This window comes from Pyrus communis, chromosome 2, assembly GCF_041283825.1.
Source record: "Pyrus communis isolate YQ-2024b chromosome 2, ASM4128382v1, whole genome shotgun sequence".
Lineage (NCBI taxonomy): Eukaryota > Viridiplantae > Streptophyta > Magnoliopsida > Rosales > Rosaceae > Pyrus > Pyrus communis.
The window spans coordinates 24538544-24553034 of NC_142566.1; the positions used below are offsets into that span (position 1 = coordinate 24538544).

General features: G+C 38.9%; 2 protein-coding genes and 1 pseudogene across 4 annotated transcripts; 1 reads left to right on the plus strand and 2 right to left on the minus strand.

Moving 5' to 3' along the window:
• Positions 1-383: 383 nt before the first annotated feature.
• LOC137747025 (UDP-glycosyltransferase 91C1 pseudogene) lies at positions 384-2275 on the minus strand (annotated as a pseudogene). Its single transcript, XR_015958147.1, has one exon. The product of XR_015958147.1 is annotated as a UDP-glycosyltransferase 91C1 pseudogene (transcript).
• Positions 2276-4897: 2622 nt separating this feature from the next.
• LUT2 (Lycopene beta/epsilon cyclase protein) lies at positions 4898-8872 on the minus strand. Its single transcript, XM_068488604.2, has 11 exons — positions 8137-8872; positions 7502-7673; positions 7250-7388; positions 7043-7153; positions 6849-6951; positions 6594-6737; positions 6410-6517; positions 6084-6180; positions 5881-6009; positions 5418-5550; positions 4898-5286 (listed from the first exon to the last, which is right to left on the minus strand). The coding sequence occupies exons 1-11, from the start codon at positions 8428-8430 to the stop codon at positions 5085-5087; spliced, it is 1632 nt and encodes a 543-aa protein (XP_068344705.2). The 5' UTR covers positions 8431-8872; the 3' UTR covers positions 4898-5084.
• A 1505-nt stretch (positions 8873-10377) lies between these two features.
• Positions 10378-14219, plus strand: LOC137747258 (single myb histone 3). 2 transcript variants are annotated; one of them, XM_068487332.2, is made up of 6 exons: positions 10378-10718; positions 11389-11774; positions 12630-12714; positions 13290-13373; positions 13579-13861; positions 13952-14219. In XM_068487332.2, exons 1-6 carry the CDS (start codon positions 10569-10571, stop codon positions 13981-13983), a joined length of 1020 nt encoding a protein of 339 aa, XP_068343433.2. In that variant the 5' UTR covers positions 10378-10568; the 3' UTR covers positions 13984-14219. The 2 variants fall into 2 exon arrangements, with proteins under 2 accessions (XP_068343433.2, XP_088544652.1); XM_088688526.1 differs by lacking the exon at positions 13290-13373 and having other exon boundaries at positions 10458-10718.
• Positions 14220-14491: the final 272 nt, after the last annotated feature.

The window sequence follows — 14491 nt, forward strand, 5'->3', positions numbered from 1 at the left end:
AGAAATGGGAGAAGAAGCAACGGGGAAGGAAGGAAGGAGAGAAGACTCCTCGTATGCCATAATTACCATTTAATTTCAGATTTATTATTTATTATTAGTTTATTAAATAGTTTTTAAATTAAATTAAATTATGATTAATTTAGATGATGTGGACAGTCACATCAGATGCCATATAATATGCTATACTAATGTGGTATATTAATATGGTAAGAATAACATTAATGAATTTTATTTAGTTTTTATTGCAAGCAAACTTATACAAGGCCAATTCAATGACTTTGGTGTGGGTATATTAAAAGAATGAATGGTAAATTGCAGGTAGGCTGAATAGTTTTTCGTGTATTATTGCCAAAGTAGAAGTACAATATATCTACACAATCAAGTCAGTTAAATATGTTTACAATAATGACTTGGTTGTGTATATATATATTGTACTTCTACTTTGGCAATAATACACGAAAAACTATTCAGCCTACCTGCAATTTACCATTCATTCTTTTAATGGGATTTCACAACAGCTACTTTTAGGAAAACATATTATACAAAATATTACACGATCTTTTCTTAATAGGTTAGAAAAAAATAAAACCAAACTAGAAAGTAAGCAACCAATCTAATTATCCCAACTAAGAGGCACCAACACATGAAATCTACAAAGCTGATTATGAGAGATTTTCAGTATGCTAGGAATAAAGTCTGGTGCACCAAATGACCAAATGTCATAATATAATTAGTTGAAACTTTTCAAGCATTCAACCATTTGTATTATAATACTTGATGTACCGAACCGTATTTCTTATTCAGTGAAAAATTTCTCGTTGACTAAGTGAAAGTCGGCCAGGTTTCAAGGACCCGAGTGAACTCATCCAAGCACTTGTTGTTCAACTCTACGTTGCCAAAGATCTCCTTCATGGCCCATGCATTTGACCTTATTGACTCACCTTCTTTCTCCACCATCACTCGCCTAATCAACTCGGCCACCGAGTCACTCGTAAACGATCCGTCTCGCTCGTCCCTCGGTATCTCCAACCCGACCCGCTTATCGTGCATTAGTCTCGCGTTCAACGGTTGGTCTGAATAAGCACCTGAAAATAAAATCAGAACCCGCCCAAACCGTAGTGCCTCAACAACTGAACTCCAACCGCAGTGAGTTAGGAAACCTCCGACCGATGCATGACCTAGAATCTTAAGTTGTGGGGCCCAATCCCTCCAGACCAAGCCTCGATCCTCCACTCGAGTTTGAAACCCGAGTGGAATGATATCGGCCCCCAACACACCCTCCACCAACGGGCGATTGTTGACCACCCAAATAAAGGGCAACCCGGATTTCTCTATCCCATCTGCCAACTCGTGCATCAACTCTTGGCTAGGAGTCACCTCAGTGCCGAATGCGATGTAAACCACCGAGTTCGGTTTCTTATTTTCGAGCCACTCTCTCAACAATTCCCACTTCTCATCCCTTCGATCGTCAGCGACGCCATGCTGATGCGGTGCTGAGTTGGGCGGCAGCAGCCCTAGTGGAACAATGGGTTTGCCGTACATCTTCCTGAGCAGACTCACCGCGTCAGATTCAAACTCAGTGCAGCTCCGCATAGTCACAAAATTACAATCTTGAATCGCACCCGCGGCTCTCTGAAAGTCAGAGACCTCGTCGTCCATGCAATCCCAGTAGCTAGCCATCTCATGCAGCTTAAAGGCAACGTTGGAAGGATAGTCGACCCACTCGGGGACGACCGTCAAGTCCTCCGGCCGCCGGGGTTTGTCGCTGAGTAACTCGGATGGAGGACCGAAGAAGGCCAAGGTAGTGGCGTTGGTGACGCTGAAGAAGACCGAGTTGACTCCCAGCTGAGTGGCGACTCTGGGCATCCAGTAGCAAATGAAGTCATGGACGACCCAGTTGACACCCGAGTGTTGGATGAAATGCGTGACTGAAGGCTTGAGCAAGTCGTAGGCTTTTTTGAGGTAAGGTACTTTGTTGATTGGTAGCTCGGAGGTGGACTCGGCGGATTCCGGTAAGCCGTCGACGGCGGGGAGTGGAAGCTCGACGAAATCGATGAGCGGGGAAAAGGAGGAGGATCGGAGGCGATTGATGTTTTTGGGGGTGGAGATGAAGGAGATTTGGTGACCCTTTTGAGCTAAGAACTTGGAGACCTCCAGAAATGACATTAGGTGGCCGTAGGCTAGCCATGGGAACATGGCTATGTGAAGTTTCTTCTGATCTTTGCTCTCCATGTGTTGGATGAATTGTGTATGATAGGAGATACTCTCAGGCGTTTGATATCACAAGTTTTACTTAAAGGGCTGCAGGTAAGGTAGCTTTTGGCTAAATTATTGGATTGCTTATAGTGTGAGAGATCAATTAACATCTAAACAATTAATTAATCACTCATGGCGCATGTGATTAATATTTGGTGGTTAGTTTAATGGTAAAAGGAGGTATGAGATTAGTGTTAATATGATTAAACTAAGTATGAGATTAGCTTATATGGTTAGGAAAGACTACAATGTCTCTACAAGTCTTCCCAGATCCCGAAATGATGAACTATCGTGGCAAAACCATCAACTGATTCTCTTAAAAAAAAAAAAAAAAGTACAGAACGAAAATGATTTCTAATGCCATCCAAAATACCTCACCAAACCCACTAAATTTTATTTAGTTTCTTAATATCAATTATTGACATACATGATTTGGGGTGCACAATTATTGACATACATGATTTGGGGTGCTTATTGGATAATCTCTTGCATTTTAGGATTTAAGTATCATATCTTGCTCTGACTAGTCAAACGATAGTGTGTGTATATATGTAGTGTTGTGATATCCACACATTCATTTTTACTTCTTCCACATCTTTTTTGTTTTCAGCTGTTGGATCAGATGAATTGAAGAAGATCAACGAACAGAAATTAATAAAGGGTGTGTGAGAAGTAAAAATGAATGTGTAGATAGCACATCCCTATATGTATCATCTTATATGTATAGTTGAGGGAGAGTAGTGAGAGAGAGGGTTAAGGATGGTAGGTGACAGATAGAGAATGAACACACAGAGCTTCCGACATGGATTCATGCAAGAAAAGAACCACGTGTGCTCACTCTCTTCTGTCACCTTCTTTACAAACCTGTAATTCTGTATCCGAATTATATGTATCCGGTCGTCCATGTAGCCACGCATACATGTTGAACTAAATGAAACACGTACCTTCTTCGTCCTCTTCTCTTTGTAGCTAGGGTTAATTAAGGAAGCTGATTTGTGTAAAACAAAGGGTTAAGAGGGTTAATTTATATAGGGGATCAGAAGCATCGACCCGTCCTTGACTCCTTGGTAAAGATATGTTAAATTTTCTTCCCCTTGAATGCTATTGGAAATCGGCAACCAATCACTTGCCCTGTAAAGCAAGAGATTCCAGGCCAACCAGTCGAACCTTCGGTTCTTGCTTACGTCTAACACTTAAGTGTTTATGCCAATCTCGGAGATCTTTTTGACTAAAAAGTCTAAACTAATTTTTTATTTTGTGGTATTTTTTAATACCTCGTCGAATATATCATCAATGCAAAAATTAAGGTACGAAAAGGTTAGAACTTACTCCAGAGTAATTTCATGTGCCCTCGTTAAAACTAGCAAATAATTGTACATGACATGTTAATATGACTCAAATTCCTCAAAAACTCTATATATATGAGTTTTTAAATTCACAAGTTTAACGGGTTGTGTGATTAACGGTTAAATTAACCAATAGCGACCCGTTAGTTAACAAATCATGTTAAAAAATGTTTCAAGTTCGATTAATACTCCTCACAAGGATAATACTTTTGGCACAAAAGTAGCATGCATAAAACTTGTATGCTTGTGTTATATAAAACAAACTTAACCTGCACCAGCTGAACCATGGAAATTGTAAGATTCGCATAAATCACTGCAAAAACATAGGTAGAGCGATCGACGTCATTCCTTTGTATCATGCTTGAGTGCTCCTTTTAATTGTAAATTACTACTATATTTGATGCTCTTATTTTTAATACAATGTCCCCATATCTTCAAAATCTTAATGTTTGAATGGAGACAAGTGTCTCTTTCAAGTCCAATATTCTGTTGGTTTGGTGTCTACTAATAATTGGTGATAAGAATAGTACGCACATCGCACAATTTTTTTTGAAAATCGGCATTTCATCGAAATTTGGCAGGATTGAAGTTATTTATTAAGTTATATTACATATCTGTCAACAGATGTCAACAACTTTTGAACAAGCATGTTAATTGACAACTTTCAAGGCATCTTAGATTTACAAAAGTAGAACCCAGCTCTTCTGTGAAAGTTTGTGAGCTTCGGGGGTCAGCTGACCCATCTAGTCCAAAGGTAAATTCACCCCTGGAAGCGATATAGTTGTTTATGCCTACTTTAAAACTTATTTCGTTACATCAAACAAGAAATTTCCACATTAGTTGATAAATAAAAGTTGACATCTTTAGTATTATGGATAGAGATTGAGTCAACTCCAAAATCTTATAGATGACATGAGATGTGAAATTTCAACTATTTTTATGCAATTAATTAAAATGAAGATTTTCAAATCAAACCAAATAATTATTGATATATTGATTAAATATTAATATCATTATCGACGAAATGTTGAAGTCTAAATAACATAGCTGTTGCCATTTTAAATTAAGGGAAACTAATAAAAAATGCTTGAAAACTTTGAATTATAACGATAAGGACAAAGTAAAGGATAAAGTGAATAGTACCAGGTTTGACTTTTTAAATGTGGTTTTTCGTTAAAGTGAACAGTATCACAGGTTTTTCGTTAAAACTCCCTTCAAATTATTATCAAGCTATATATTGAGATCCTGGATTTTCGGCTTGCCAAACAATCGACACAAAAATTGCTAATTAGAAATTACAATAGTGAAATCGGATCCACACGAACCACCTTTATTTACCACATTGCTAATCACATCTCGATACATATTGAAACCCCTTTTAGGAACACTATAGTAATCTAAAGGGTAACAAAGGAACACACATTTGTACTATTTACACCAAAAAAACAAGTGACCTTCGAAAGTAGGCAGTGACCTCATCTCTTAGGGTACTCTAAACTGTGTTATTATGCCGGAGGACGGGAATGTGAAATAGGTTCTAATCATAGTGGCTCCGGAAGGATCAGAAAGTAGGTGTCTGACGAGGTTCTTTCTCAAGTTATTTGGTGCTAAAACAAACATATACAACGCGAAAAGGATGAGATCAGCCGAGGACAATGTAGAGCCGAGGAAACCCTGCCACATCCTGCAACCGAAGCACAGACATCGATCAATCATTCAAGTTCGTCTAGTTTTTTTTTTTTTTTTTTTTTTTTTTCCAAAGAAACCTGTTCAAGTTTTCTTCGTGAAGCGGAAGATATAGAAAATTGATCGTACCAGGTGGGTAAGCGGAAGAAAGTGTGAAAGAATATCCTGATGCCCTCGATGTCCTGTTGCAGAATAAGCGCTAGTCCGAAAAGAAAGAATGATCTTTGGCGTTTCCTTTCTTGCGGCCAGAGCGTATTCCACGCTGAAAGCGAAATAGTGTATTGACAGCGAATGATCTTAATAGCAGAAGACACTCGAAACATAGTACGCTAGCTAAGCAGTGATAACAAAGCAAGCATAAAAACACGATACAGATGGATGTTTAAAGAGAGAAACATGTAGATGCAGCTCACTCTGTGCCTTGCAAATTAACGAATAAGTGGAAATGTGGATTGAAGCTTTCAAATATCATGACAGGGAATGTGCCGAAAATGTATATGAGGCTCACAACACATAGTTCTTGCAAGTACTTTAGTAATTTCGGTTTGCACAACATATAAAACTATTCCAAACATGCCAAACCAACGCTTACCTAGCATCGAGATGTTCTCATTACTTATTTGGCTGCGGTGAATGGCCTTATTATGATCTGGCTTCAAAATAATTGCAATCACAGAAGCGTATTTTGGAGCCTCCGACAAAGACCTTGCGACTGAATATCCTGTTTGATGGTAAAACGTAAGCATCTGAACAATTGCGAACTGATCCGGTGAATTTATTTGGTTTAACCGTTACCTGTGGCAGGATGTACCATGCAAGCAGCGGCACCAAATGCTAGGTTCTTTTGCTCTGTATTTGGTAAGGAACCACCAACCGGAATCCAAGACCATTCCTGTATAAATTACTGAAAGATTATGCCTTGAATTATGAAAGTAAGCAAGACCAAACTCCTGATCAGCTTGATGAGAATGGAGATTAAAAAACTGCGTCAACTTTCAAGATAAATGTGATTGTTGTGCCACTACATGGCAAGGCATGAAGCCTTGTTCGGACATATTTCCAGAACAAAATCATCGTTCATCTCAGAAATTGTAAGCAATGTAGTCTGTCATAAAACTTACCTCTTCATAAGTTTTTGTAATACGGATTCCCATTGTCTGTAACCGTGACAAGAGCTTTTTCTTCAATAAATCAAAAGGCATGGCTTCTTTAGAAGCCAAGCAAGTTTCCTGCAAATCCATTTCTCTAAATACTTTGTACACGAATAAGTAATGCAATAAAAAAAGTAATGTCCATCGAGCAAACCTCAAAGAACAATCTAGTCGGAGACATGGGCATGACATAAAGAAACGTTGGATATTCTGCTTCTAAAGACCGAACTTCTTGTTTCTTGTAGTCTCTATAATCCATGAAAACCATCACTTCGGGATCATATGGGTTATTTTCCACCTGAAATTGTAAGAAAGAGTAGACATAGTAAAAAGTCATCAATCGCCCCGAAGGGAAGTTAAGGAACTAGTCATCCCCGAGTACAGCAAAACTTAGAAACATAATTCCTACCTCAACCTCGATACCATATGCTGTTTGGACAGACACCTTTGGACCACCCACCTCGTACTGCAAAAGCTTCCCCGAAGCAGCTCCTGATGCAACAGTAGCAAGCCTATAATACTAGTTAGATGTTTGAAACAAGGCATGGAAGAAGTAGAACCATCACCAAAAATTTAAACTGAATAAATGCCATTCCATCATACCTGCACGAAACAACAATATTGTGGCCACAGGATACAAGACTAATCCCATTGCTAGCTTCAACAATACTTTCCACCCTTGAATCGAGGTACGAAACACCTGACTCGACACACCTAATAAAAATTAATACGAATTATGCATCTTCAAAGAATTACAATGCCTGCAAGCGTAAAACAAGTAGATATGTAGTAGAATAGGGTTGTATTTACTTTCTCAAGAGCTCCTCATGTAGCATGTCTCGACAAACACGACCATAAGCACGATCGATCATAATGGGGTCCGAATCATCGTCAAGATACACAATGGTGTTCTGCCAAACATGCTCAATACACCCTTCAAGTCCAAGATCTGGAAATGTAAAAATCAAAGCGAATATCGAATGTAAGCAGAGTTTTGAGTCCTTTGAATTGGGTAGTTCACAAATAATGCCGCTAACCAGATATGATTGTCAAGTTTAATACCTTTGAATTCATCCTCCCAAACACCATAGTTGTTTGTGAAAGGGAGATCCGGGCCAATAAGCCCAACTTTTAATCCCAACTTGGCTGATTCTGCAGCCAGAGCAAGTCCTGCCGGACCACAACCAATCACCACCAAATCCAGAACACTATCTGCTACTGGTATTGGCGGTAGCTGAAAATTAATCCATAAGCAGCATCACAAAATTGGGCTTGGGTTTTCCGGATTTAAAGTTTCCAACATTCATGCTTCAATACAAACGGAAAATATGCGGAAACTGAACCAGTTATAAACTTTTAATCAAAAATAAAACTGCATAGGCACTGAATTGACTTTTGCTTGCAAGCACTTACGCTAACAAGTGTTTTTATTATAAACATATAGGATTTTTATTCAAAATTTAAGTGTTTTACTTGGAAGTGCTTCGTGTAGACAACTCATAAGTGCTTTTACATTTTTCTACCAAACATAGTCAAAAGAATACTTTTGTCCGAAGTAATCCCACAATAATTTATGTGCCATATAAACTACGATGTAGTGTCATTTAAAATTCGCCGAGTTTATTCGAGCATATTTTCCAAAATATGAATACAAATAAAAACCATGGAAGAAGAGAGACACTGTGTGTGTTAAAAACCTTGTCAGCGAGCTTGGACTGCTTCTCCATGACCTTTTTCTGCTGCATTTGAACTAAGAGCAGTTCCGGCCCGCCGCCCTTCATGAAATCCTCCTCGTCCGCAAAATCTTCCTTCACCACCACGCCGACACCGCCCCCTTCGCCTCCTGCACTCGCTCTCACTCGCAGCAGAGAAACCTTGTTGCACAAACCATACCGGAAAAAAGGACCTTCCTTTCCACCCACAAGTCCTCCTCTTCTCCTCACCCTCCAGGTCGGGTAAAACGACGCCGTCATTGCTGCAACGCAGTCCATACCGGCTTGTATCTCCAACGCGCCTCAGAACTTTCAGGACTCACAGCCTGGCATTTATACTGGTTTTTTTCCGAAAAAGTTGGAGTCTTTGGGGGACAGAGCAAAAGGGTATTTCGGGAACGTGGATTTGGTGAGTTGAAGTGCCGGAAAAGCCACCGGAGACAGAGAGTTTCTGAGAGAGCTGCTGTCACTGCTTAAGCACTGACCGCTTGGAGATAGGGAATGGAAGTTAATGGTTGGCGTTTTATTTGCTCGTTGCAAAGAAAGTCATCCGAATTTGCCACGTGGAGAAACATCATTGGCTGGAACTTCAACTAGGCGCGCCTTATCATTACGGATTGTGTTCCCTTCTCAGCTGCCGTTTTGGGAACTTGGAATGTGTCTGAATTTGCGTGGGTGAGCGTGGGAGTTACGTTGCTCATGTAAGATGAATGATTTCCCCAATCCCCCTACCTACCAACTAATTGATATGTTATGCATTGAAGACGGAAAAGTCTCGTATAAAATGTTGAAAATTTTGTCTGTCCATCGTTTAAAAGATTTTCGAGTTAAAATATCTTATTTTTATATTGTAACAGATCACGCTATTCAGTAATAAGTTTATAATCTCAACATCAAAGATGTTTAATGTAGAAATTTTAAGAAAATTTCAGACGAAATGACATTGACCGTTGAAAGAGGGTGTTTGAATATGACGGCTCGAGTGGCAGCACAACAAGAAGTGGTGGTGGAGCAGAGAGTTAGCGGGGTTTAGGGTTAGGGTTAGGGTTGAAGGGTTATAATTTGGAGTTTGAATTTCAGAATTTTGATTTGGGAAGGTAGCAGGTGTAGGGTTTGTTTAACAGGAAAGAATTTTTTTTTTAAAGGGAGGTGTTATTTGCACTTCAAAAATTTCACGTTACGCTATTCACAAGTGTATTTTTCTTTCCTAATATAGAAAGTTTGGAGTGTAAAATGAGATTTTTAGAGTGCTAATAACAATTCCCTTTTCAAATTGCCAAACTCAAAATGTCTCGTTTTGGCCATGTCATTTATAAAAAATAAAAATTGATTTCTTCTCCAATGAACAAAGCAGGCACTGCTGCAGCCGAAAAACCCATCTGTCGCAGGCTTCCCATAGGTCCTTCACATGCGTTCCGTTTGGACTCCAAAGAGTCCCGAGTCCATATATAGAACTGCCCCTGATGCTATTTATGTGACAGACCAAATGTTTCAACACAACTCAATTGTCGCTCAACAAGAATCATATAGATGTTAGATACAAACAGACATCGCACATGTGAGGATATGTTGAGAATACCATACATTAGAGATAGAAGTATTGCATATGGTGCTCAAAATATTTTGCATTTGTCCGCCCATTGTCAATTAGTGCTAGATTCTCACATTCTAATCAGTATTAGATGTTTCGTGAGAATGAAGATGACAAGGAGTCCAAGGATTGGATTGAGAACGGAAATTCAAACTTAAAACATCTTCTCATGTTAACATATTTACTTCCACTTTTGAAAATGAGAGTGATATGAAATAAATATGATACTCATACCTTATATTCTTATCCTTTACAACTAAACATACCATAAAAAGATAAATACTGGCAAGCATTTTCCCATTGAAACTTCCCTTTTCTCATTATTTCATGTGGCAAGCATCTTTACTCAAAACAATATATTTAATACATTTTAAAAAATAACTTTCGTTTTGTAATTTTTTTTTTTTTTAATTTACATGCAAGAGGCTTAATTCTTTTTTGTTATTATAAATAAAAGAACAAATTAGTTAAAAGTGTCCGATTGCATCTCGCACATTTCATAAAAATGTAAAACTTTTTTTTATTCTCCTCCCATTCGACCCCACGCTTTTCTCATGTGCTGTAAGAGTTGTCCTGCGAAGTGCGAACCAGGCTTACCGAAGTTTTTATAGAACCGGGCCTATGGGTTGTGTACAGAGTCCAGATCAAAACGGCGCCGTTTAAGTGCGGTCTATGATTCAATATGTAGTTGAAGAAGTGGTACGAAAGCCAACCCTCGTTTTTGAGAACGAAAACGTGAAAGCTTCTTCGCGGCAGTCACAGGCTCTGTGCTGCTGATACCTGATACCTGATACAGAGAGAGGGAGGGAGGAGAGGGAGGGAGGAGATGGGAAATCCGAAGCAAAAATGGACGGTGGAGGAAGAAGAAGCTCTGAGAGCGGGGGTTAGGAAACACGGCACTGGCAAGTGGAAGGACATCCAGAAGGACCCCGAGTTCAACCCCTTTCTCTCTTCTCGCTCCAATATTGATCTCAAGGTCTCTCTCTCTCTCTCGATATCTATATATAATATATATCGCTATGTGAATATGGAAATTCCAGAATTTGAATTTGCTGCATATTGTGGTGGTTGTTTTCGAATGTCTTGTGCTGTTGAAATAATGGGTTTGCTTGTTTTTATTTTTATTTTTTTTGGATCAAATGAGATATTACTGAATGCAAATTGCCTGGTCCTGTGATGTGATTAAAATTAATTACAATGATGATGCATGGCAGCATGGCCGAGTCTGAATTTGTGGAGTTTTGGATTAAAGTGGTGAACCTGTTAGAGCTACGAATAGCTAATTGTTTCTGGCATAGTGATTGTTGATTCAGGACTTTGATTCGAAAGTCGCTCACTTATCGGAAAGTTGGAAGCCGCTCTTTGGGTTACTTGATTTTCCATTTTTCCTCATCAGTTGGCTAAATGCTATTTAGGCATGAAATGAATTTTGAGAATGGTGTGTCAAAATCGTAGGAAGGCGTAATTTTATGTTGAAAGCGTTTCAGATTCGCCAATTCGCCCGCCTGTTGCGGAATTCTATTTGAATGAACTAATATTGCTTTATATCAGAACAATTGGTAGACTGTATCTAATGTGGTATGAAACATTTTCTAGGTGATTACTATATCTATGGTTTGTGTTCAAATTGATTTTTGCTTGTATAGGACAAATGGAGGAATATGACTGTTAGTAGCACGGGGCCTCGGGAAAAATCAAGGCCCAAAGCAAGAACAAACCCAGATGTTGCTGTTGCTTCAGTATCCGTTCCCCAGACTTCTTCTGCTGCTCCAGTCAGACGCGATTCACCAGCAGCAGCAGCAGCAACCCCAGCTAGACGTGATTCACCAGCAGCAGCTCCAGTCAGACGTGATTCACCAGTGGCAGCCCCAGTCGGACGTGATTCACCAGCAGAAGCTCCAGTCAGGCGCGATGCACCAGCGGCAACTCCATTCAAACGCGAGGCATCAACAGAAACTCCAGTCAGACGCGATACAACTCCAGTTGCGGATGATTCCTCGACTGGCTTATCTGATGCAATACCTGCTCCAGTGTATGAATCTTTTTTCTCCTTGCCTTTGTCTTTTATCAATACAATAGAAATCATATGTGGCTAGTACATGGGGTTTTCGCAGAATGTATTCCCAGTTATAAATTCTGCGAAAAACCCATATGAGGAATTATGAGTGGAAAAAACGATTAGAATGTGGAATGACATAACTCTTTAGGCTCTTATTGATTGGCACAATTATGGGGCGGGGGCAGCTGACTAATCAGTTAGGGTAAAGGGGAGGAGTTGATAGGTGATGGTGCCAAGGTTTCTTTGATTAATAACTAGATGTCAGGTGATCATCTTTTTAAACTTTATAGTCGTACTAAGTTGATAAGGTTTCTGACCTCTTAGCTTTGTACACTTTCCTCTTGCATGCAATAAGAATGCATGGTTTCATGGCATAGTTTCTTAGACAACCCCAGTAAGGTGATGAAGAAATACCCCAACTAATAGAAGGTGCAATTCTGGAGCATACGGAACTCTATTATCATAATCTGTACTATAGTACTGTTTTCTGTGATGCAATAATTAGCATAGTGCGCAGATCTTGCTTCAATCTTTTCGTGGAACCATATCACATGATGCTTTAGTTTTGTCTCAGCCATAAATCCTATGCTTTATTACTTTTGATCCTCTCATGTCAAACATAGCATCTTTTGGTTACAATTAAGAACACAATATATTGAATGGTTTATTTGTACATTGTGTTTTATATATCTACAGTTGTTATCCATTTCATTTTATCTATTTCTGTACCTCCAATAGCCAGACTGCTTTTATTATTGTTATTATTTTTGTATGAGTTATTTTATTTTTTGAATTTCATTTTGGTCAATCATTTTCTTCTATTATTAGGTGCAATGCAATGATTTTCGAAGCACTTTCTGCCTCGACAGATCCAAATGGATTGGACGCTAATGCTATTGCTAGCTTTATCGAGGTATGTCTCAAATTTATGCTCTCTTCTTTTATTTCTTAGAAATGAAATTAAAAGAATCATTGAGATTTTGTTAATTGATTCACTGTGGAGGAAGCTGTATATTAGCATGTTGAAGGGAGCAATATTGTCAATAATGATAATAGTTGTATAAACTCTTGAAGGGAAGTAATATTGTCACGAATGATAATAGTTTGCTCCTATATAACCTCTTGTAGATTTATGTTTCAATTAATCATGGTACACCACGTGTTCCTATGCTAGAGCAACGAAAAACATCAACTTTGTTTTACTTCTTGAAAATATAGCATTTTTTAGAATATCAATGGACCTTTTCTGTCGCATATTAGTTACTTGATAGATAATCATAAGTATTTCAATACCCGTCAAGCTCATTGTATTTGGGTTACCTTCAGAAATATCTCTTATACTTCTTTTGCTGGTGAGATCGAGATAGTCTGAAAGAATTTACGAAGAGAAGCTTCCAATTCATAGTTGATGTCTCTGATGAAGTTACGCTAATTGTGAGTTTCACGTTTTATAACCACTCAATTCTCATGATAAAATGACTCCTGCAGCAAAGGAATGAGGTCCCCCAAAATTTTAGAAAGTCGTTAACTGGTAGGTTGAGAAGGCTGGTTCAGCAAGACAAACTTGAAAAGGTGATTGCTTAAATGTGATGCTTGATGTTTCTAATATTTTTAGCTCAAATTATTCACTCGATATTTCTAACCCAGGTTTAATCTGCCTCTATCGATGTTTGTTTCCCAAGCTTTGTCTTGTATGCACTTTTTGCCAGATTACTTTGCATGCTGAAATCGATATTGAATATTAACTTATATAAATTACTATGTCATCCCAATGCAGATTCAACACTGCTACAAGGCGAAAACCGATCCCTTGAGTGTGATGAAAGCACCTGCCCCGATGCAAAATGACATCCAACCAAAGCAATCGCAGAGTCCAGTATATGTGGCCGTTGGTAGTGATACGTTAGAGGAATCGGCACGAGCTGCTGCACAGAGCATTGCCGAAGCAGAATACAAATCATATCTGGCAGCAGAACAAATGAAAGAGGCAGAGAGGATTTCTTTCATGGTTGAAGACACAGAATCAATGCTGCAGTTCGCCAACGAGATTTTGGAGCAATGTAATATCCAAAACTCCGAATTGTTTACACCTATTGCATAGATTTTCCACTTCCTTTTGACTATATGTTGACAATTTCCGAATTGGACAGGTTCAGAAGGTGAAGTCGTGATGATGGGGTGAGATACGAATCCTATGATTACCGTTTGTAAAGTTTCTTCGCTATACTTCCTTTCGCTAGTGAGGTGCAACCGAAGCGAAAATATCTTTTGCTCATTTTGCTAATAATAGTAGTTATACAGCCTCTTCAGACTGGATCTGTTGGTGATATGGAGAATTGTTCTTGAATTATCTATCAGAGATCACACGCTCTTGTATTTTTTGTGGTACGGAAATATCATTGGTTTTAAGTGATGTAATTTGATGATTCCACCTAATTAAGCTATAGCTTTACAGTCATTAAACACTTGTTTTGTGGATTTGTTTTTTGTCGGACGCCACTATAGCACTACGGTCTAGTCCTCCTCACCTGTAAGCTGAAGGTCTCGTGTTCAACTTACATGAATGACGAGCCTTCTCGAGTAGAATGTTAGGAATTTGTTATCATTCGTGCCTCGGATGACTTTTTGAGAGTGACGAGTGTTTTACTCATGTACCCGAGAACCTACGCTCGATTTCCTCTCCTCGCCAT

Bases quoted from the DNA above. Each gene is read 5' to 3' on its own strand.
- LUT2 (XM_068488604.2), bottom strand. From the start codon at position 8,430: ATGGACTGCGTTGCAGCAATGACGGCGTCGTTTTACCCGACCTGGAGG. The intron at 7,389-7,501 runs GTATTAAACTTG...TTACATTTCCAG, and splicing joins TTGGGAGGATGAATTCAAAG to ATCTTGGACTTGAAGGGTGT. The intron at 7,154-7,249 runs GTAAATACAACC...AATTTTTATTAG, and splicing joins CATGAGGAGCTCTTGAGAAA to GTGTGTCGAGTCAGGTGTTT.
- LOC137747258 (XM_068487332.2), top strand. From the start codon at position 10,569: ATGGGAAATCCGAAGCAAAAATGGACGGTGGAGGAAGAAGAAGCTCTG. The intron at 12,715-13,289 runs GTATGTCTCAAA...TGACTCCTGCAG, and splicing joins CTATTGCTAGCTTTATCGAG to CAAAGGAATGAGGTCCCCCA. The intron at 13,374-13,578 runs GTGATTGCTTAA...ATCCCAATGCAG, and splicing joins AGCAAGACAAACTTGAAAAG to ATTCAACACTGCTACAAGGC.